Genomic DNA, 5,762 nt, shown 5'->3' with positions numbered 1-5,762 from the left:
TTTGTGTATAAAATACACAAAAATAAATTTTATTAAATACATAAATTCCAAGTTTGTTTAACATTTAAGCTGCAATACCCCCATTGACTTCAACACCAGCTCGCTGCTGCCACCTACTGGTCATTGAGTGTCATTGCGGCTGAGGCTCAACTCTCGCGAGATTTGAGTTGGCGAGATTTGTTCGTTCCATTGAAACTGCTTCCACTAGAGACCAAAACAGGAAGATGGCATCAGTGTTCGGAGGAATAGAGGGGTAAGAAAAAGTTTAATCACACTAGACAACCTTTATACTGTTAGTTTTATGTTATATAAGTATAGGTTTGTTTATACTATTAGCCTCTGCTCCCGTTTTAAAGTTGTCATGTAGAAAGTGAAATTATTTATTCAAGTTTCGTCCAAAGCGGAAGCTGTGCGTGAATCTCGTGATCATTTCTCGCCCGGCTTGTTTAAAAGTGGATCGCTGTGACCTTGGACCTAAAGTTATGAGCTAGACAGATACTTCCTCACCGGCTTTTTAACTTTGTTTCTGTGTTTGTCATCCAGAGGAGGGACCCACTCCAAAGCAGTGCTGCTGTCCGGGGATGGGCGGGTTCTGGCAGAGACAGTTGGACCCTGCACCAACCACTGGGTGGGTGAGAACAGGTGGTGGTGAGACAGGTTGGAGATAAAGGTCTGGGTGGGACACTTTACACATACTTCTCTTATCAGTCAGCTCATCTTATCAGGAAACTCTGGTTTGTGTTTACGACAGCTGGTTGGCGTGGACGCTTGTCTGGAAACCATCAACGACATGGTCCAGAAAGCCAAGGTCCAGGCAGGACTGGATCCAGGCGCCCCGTTACGCTCTCTGGTGGGTCCGATTGTGCAGAAGGCTGATTTAATTCACAGTAAAAACTAACGTCCGTGCGTTTGTGTGAAGGGGATGTCTCTGAGCGGAGGAGACCAGAAAGACGCCATCGACCATCTGATCACCGTCATGAAGGAACGTTTCCCCGGCCTCAGCCAGCACTACTTCATCACCACCGACGCCATCGGCGCCATGGCAACGGCCAGCGATCGCGGTACACTTGCTCTGCTTTTATCTCCTTATGCTGCTTTGAGCCACTGTTCCGATACTTTTAGCTTTTAGCTAACCTTTGGCTGTTTTTGGCTAGCCTTTTGTTCTAAAAAAAAAATTGTTGCTGCTTATGCTAAGCTTTTGCTGTATTTGTATTAGCTATACTTCAGCTGTTTTTGGCTAACTTTATTGCATTAAATAGCTTTTAGCTAGCATTTTGCGCCATTTCACTTTTAGCTAACATTTTGCTGCATTTTAGCAAGTGTCTTTCACTTTGCTGCTTTGGGCTTTTAGCTCAGATTTTGAATATTTTGGCTTTTAGCTAGTGTTTTGCTCTATTTCACTTTAATCAAGCCTGTTCCTCTTTTGCTACTTTAGGCTTTTAGCTTGTATTTAGAGTATTTTAGCTTTCAGCTCGCATTTTGCTCCATTTTAGTTTTAGCTAGCATTTTGGTCTTTTTAGCTTTTACCTAGCCATTTGCTACTTTTGGCTTTTAGCTAGCATTTTGCTTCATTTAGCTTTTATCAAGCCTTTTCCTCTTTTGCTGCTTTGGGCTTTTAGCTTGTACTTGGCCTGAGTATTTTAGCTTTTAGCTCACATTTTGCTCCTTTTTAGCTTTGACCTAGCATTTTGCTCCTTTTTAGCTTTTGGCTTTTAGTTTGTATTTTGAATGTTTGAGTTCAGTTTCAGCGTCTTCGGTTCATTTTAGCTTTCGTTCTGCATTTACTCCACGCTTTCACAATAAAATGCAGTTTTTCCAGTTGACTTCCTGTTTTTCCTGTTGATATGAATCCCGAAGGAGCTAAATGTTTTCTTCGGGTTTTTCTTTGAGAATATATTAGCCTCCATGTTTCAGGGTGGAGGTGTGATATTTCACCCTCAGCGGTGTGTCAAAGAGTGTCTTCGCTCTTTCTGCGTCTCACGAAACTTTATGACTCCAACACAAAAAAAAAAATTTCATCTTCTGTCCTTTTCTTCAGGAGGCGTCGTCTTGATATCAGGGACCGGCTCCAACTGCAAGTTGGTCAATCCTGACGGTTCGCAGGTCGGCTGCGGAGGCTGGGGCCACCTGATGGGAGATGAAGGCTCAGGTAACCATGGTGACGAGATGCCTGCGGGTAATTGACTTTAAGTTGTTCAAGTTTTGGTTTTCCGTCTCCCTCTCAGCTTTCTGGGTGGCTCATCTGGCCGTGAAAACGGTGTTTGACGCCAAAGACAACCTGGTGGCGCCGCCTCATGACGTCACACGTGTCAGAGAAGCCATGGAGGAGTACTTCGAGGTCCGACTGCACACACACACAGGAACCTCCGTTTAATTACAAAAAAATAGAGAAATTGCATTTCCTGCAAAAATGCAATGTGAATGCTTATTGCAGAAGAACTTGACGAGAAACAGCTGAAATTAAGTAAAAAAAAATCTGAAATGTAGCTGAAATGGAAGAACAAGCCTAAATTAGCAGAAGAAAGCAAAACACATATTTGCTGAATTAGGTTTAAAGAAACAGAAATGAGCACAAATATTAGGAAATTACCTTAAAAGAAGCTTAAACTACCAGAAGGAAGCAGAAAGAGCTGAAATGAGCTTAAAAAATGGAGAATTAGCTGGAAAAGCTAAAACTAGCATCAAAAGAGCTAAATAGTAGCTGAAATTAGCAAATAAGTTAATTAGGCTGAAAGTAGCAGAAATGACCATGAAAAAACTTGAAATTATCTGAAAACAGCTGAAATTAGCTTAAATTGCTAAAAGGCTAGCTTAAAAGTTAGAACAAGCTTAAATTAGCAGAAGAAAGCAGAAAGAACATGTTTGCCCAATTATGCTGAAAGAAGCAGAAATGGGCACAAAGAAGTGGAAATTATCTGAAAAAAGCTGAAGTTTGTACAAAAAAGTTGAAAAATATCTAAAAAAAATAAATAATAATAAACAGAAAGAAGCTCAAATACTAAAAGAAAGTGGAGAGAGCACATTTTTACTGAATTAGGTTGAAAAAAGTTGAAATGAGTGCAAAAATGTGAAATTAGCCACAAAAAGCGCTAAAATTAGCTTAAAAACAGCTAAGTATGAGCTGAAACGGCAGAAAAAGCTGAAACTTGCAGAAATAAGCTGAAAGGAGCGAAAAGAAGTAGAAGCACAACAATGTTGTAGTTAGCAGAAATAATCTAAAAGGAGCACAAAACAGCTGAAATTAGCTGCAAAATAGTTTAAATTTGCACAAAGAAGCTGAAAGAAGCTGAAAGTAGCTGAAGCAGAGCAAAATGTGAAAGGAGCAGTAAAAGGTTGTAACAGATCTAAAGACTTGAAGGATGTAAAATGAGCTCGGTTCATTTTCTGAGAGAAAAAAATGGCAGAAAAGGCTAAATACTTCAAACAGCTAAAGTTGCACCAAGACCAAAAGTCACAGCAGGATTGTTCAAGGATTCAAAGAGCTGAAAAACGTACGGAAGAAAAAACGGATCACAATATTGACAATTCTTCATAAACATTCACACAATCAATAAAAATCTTTGATCCCAGGTGTCGGATCTGATGGGGATGCTGCCACATCTCTACAGAAACTTCCAGAAATCTTTCTTTGCTGGTTTCTGCAAGAAGGTGGCTGAAGGTAGGCAGCACTTTGATTCCTGCTTTCTGTTTTTTTTAAGTAAAGATAAAAAAAAAAAAAGTGAATTTAAATTATTTGTGTCCAAAGCTGCAGAAGCTGGAGACGCCCTCAGTCGGTACGTGTTCGCTCGGGCTGGGAGGGTCCTCGCTGAACACGTGGTGGCAGTTTTACCTGCAGCGCAGGAGGTAACGACACACACGCGAGCTTAAAGCTTCAAGCTCACATTTCCATCACAAAGGCTGAAGCGCTCCTCTCCTCCTCTTTTTTCCTGTTAGCCTTTATTAAGCGGCGACCTGGGGCTGCCCGTGTTGTGCGTGGGCTCCGTGTGGAAGAGCTGGTCTCTCCTGAAGCCGGGTCAGTAACAGAACAAACATTTATAAATAAACTAGAGGAACTGCATTTCCTGCGAAAATGCAGTGTGAATGCTTATTGCAGAAGAACTTGCTGAAAAACAGCTGAAATTAGCACAAAAAAATTAAGACAAGCTTAAATCAGCAAAAGAACACAGCAAGAACACAAAAGGTGAAATGAGTGGGAAAATGTGGAATTAGCTGAAAAAGCTATTAGCATAAAAACAGCTAAACATTAGCTGAAACTAGCAGAAATAAGCTGAAAGGAGCGTAACAAATTGAAACTATCAGAAATTACCATGAAAAACTTGAATGTATCTGAAAACGGCTGAAATTAGCTAAAATATGCTAAAAAGGTAGCTGAGAAGGTGGAACAAGCCTTAATTAGTAAAGAAAGCCGAAAGAACACGTTTGCCCAATTAAGTCAGAAGAGGCAGAAATGAACACAAAATGTGGAAACCACCTGAAAAAAGCTGAAATTAGCATAAAAACAGCTGAAAAGTAGCTAAAAGGCAGAAAGAAGCTTAAATTGCCAGGATGTGGAGAGAGCACATTTTTGCCGAATTAGGCTGAAAACAGTTTAAATGAGTGCAACAAAAGTGGAATTAGCTGAAAATGCTAAAATTAGCATAAAACAGCTAAATTTATTTATTTATTTATTTATTTATTGTAAATTTATTCATTTCATATAAAAAACAATGACAATTTTTAGAAAGAAAAAAATTAAACAAAAAACATAAAATGAAAGGAAGCAGAAGAAGAAAACATTTCTTATATTATAGTTGAAATAGCAGAATAAGCTGAAAGGAGTATAACAAGCTGAAATTAGCAGAAAGAAGTTAGAAGAAGCACAAAAATGTTTAAGTTAGCTGAAAGGAGCACAAAACAGCTGAAAAGTAGCTGAAAAAAGTTTAAATTTGCACAAGGAAGCTGAAAGAAGCTGAAGCAGAACAAAATGTGAAAGGAGCAGTAAAAGGTTGTAAACACATCTAAAGATATGAAGGAGGTAAAATGAGCTCAGTTCATTTTCTAAAAGAAAGAAAAAAATGGCAGAAAAGGCTAAAAATCTCAAAAAGCTAAAGTTGCACCAATACCAAAAGTCGCAGCAGGATTGTCCTGAATGAGCTGAACGTTTTGTTGAAATGGCACGAAAACTGTGGAACGAGAAAGATGCTGAAAAACGCACAGAAGAAGAAGAACGGATCACAATAGAGTGAATGTTCATAATTGTTCACACAACAAGTAAACCGTTAGATAAAATGTTTTTCTTCCCGTCTGTCCCTTCAGGGTTCACCGAGGTCATGGACACGGCCGAGCTGAAGGGTCGTTTCCGTGGCTACAGCCTCCTGATTCTACAGCAGTCCTCGGCCCTCGGAGGAGCCCGTCTCGCTGCACAGAGTTTAGGCGCCTCCATCCATATGGATTACGCCGCTAACGCTAAAGTCTTCCATCATCGCTCCTTCAGTGGCGACAGCTAATCACAAGTCCACGTTTAGAGTTCATAACTAATTAGAATCCTTCAATCATGGCCGGGTTGGAACTGTCCTGCACGTGATTTTGATCTCTGAAGAGTCCAGTACGACGATGAAAATACATGTCTGGTTTTAGTCGGACGGCTGTTGTAACAGTAGCTGCTTTGACCTTTTATTGTACCAAGACCTGTGCTTGCACTTTTTAATGATCCATTCCCACTCGTGATTTGTAATAAAAAGTCCTGGTGATGTAAAAACCTTGTGCACTCTTGTAAATAATAT

At 39.9% G+C, this 5,762-nt stretch overlaps 1 protein-coding gene across 1 annotated transcript; it reads left to right on the top strand.

Annotated features, from left to right (window-relative positions):
- The first annotated feature begins 568 nt into the window (after positions 1-568).
- nagk (N-acetylglucosamine kinase) lies at positions 569-5,533 on the top strand. Its single transcript, XM_037684138.1, has 9 exons — positions 569-628; positions 752-850; positions 920-1,061; positions 2,039-2,149; positions 2,226-2,338; positions 3,571-3,658; positions 3,746-3,843; positions 3,934-4,012; positions 5,296-5,533. The coding sequence occupies exons 2-9, from the start codon at positions 791-793 to the stop codon at positions 5,484-5,486; spliced, it is 882 nt and encodes a 293-aa protein (XP_037540066.1). The 5' UTR covers positions 569-628; positions 752-790; the 3' UTR covers positions 5,487-5,533.
- The last annotated feature ends 229 nt before the right edge of the window (positions 5,534-5,762 follow it).

This window comes from Nematolebias whitei, chromosome 1, assembly GCF_014905685.2.
Source record: "Nematolebias whitei isolate Nwh7 chromosome 1, NemWhi1, whole genome shotgun sequence".
Classification (NCBI taxonomy): Eukaryota; Metazoa; Chordata; class Actinopteri; order Cyprinodontiformes; family Rivulidae; genus Nematolebias; species Nematolebias whitei.
The sequence above is the reverse complement of the archived record's forward strand: the minus strand, read 5'-3'. Positions and strand labels throughout refer to the sequence as shown.

Excerpts from the sequence above, each read along its gene's own strand:
- nagk (XM_037684138.1), top strand. The coding sequence starts at position 791 with ATGGTCCAGAAAGCCAAGGTCCAGGCAGGACTGGATCCAGGCGCCCCG. Across the intron at positions 3,659-3,745 it reads CTGCAAGAAGGTGGCTGAAG|CTGCAGAAGCTGGAGACGCC; the intron begins GTAGGCAGCACT and ends TTGTGTCCAAAG. Across the intron at positions 3,844-3,933 it reads TTTTACCTGCAGCGCAGGAG|CCTTTATTAAGCGGCGACCT; the intron begins GTAACGACACAC and ends TTTTCCTGTTAG.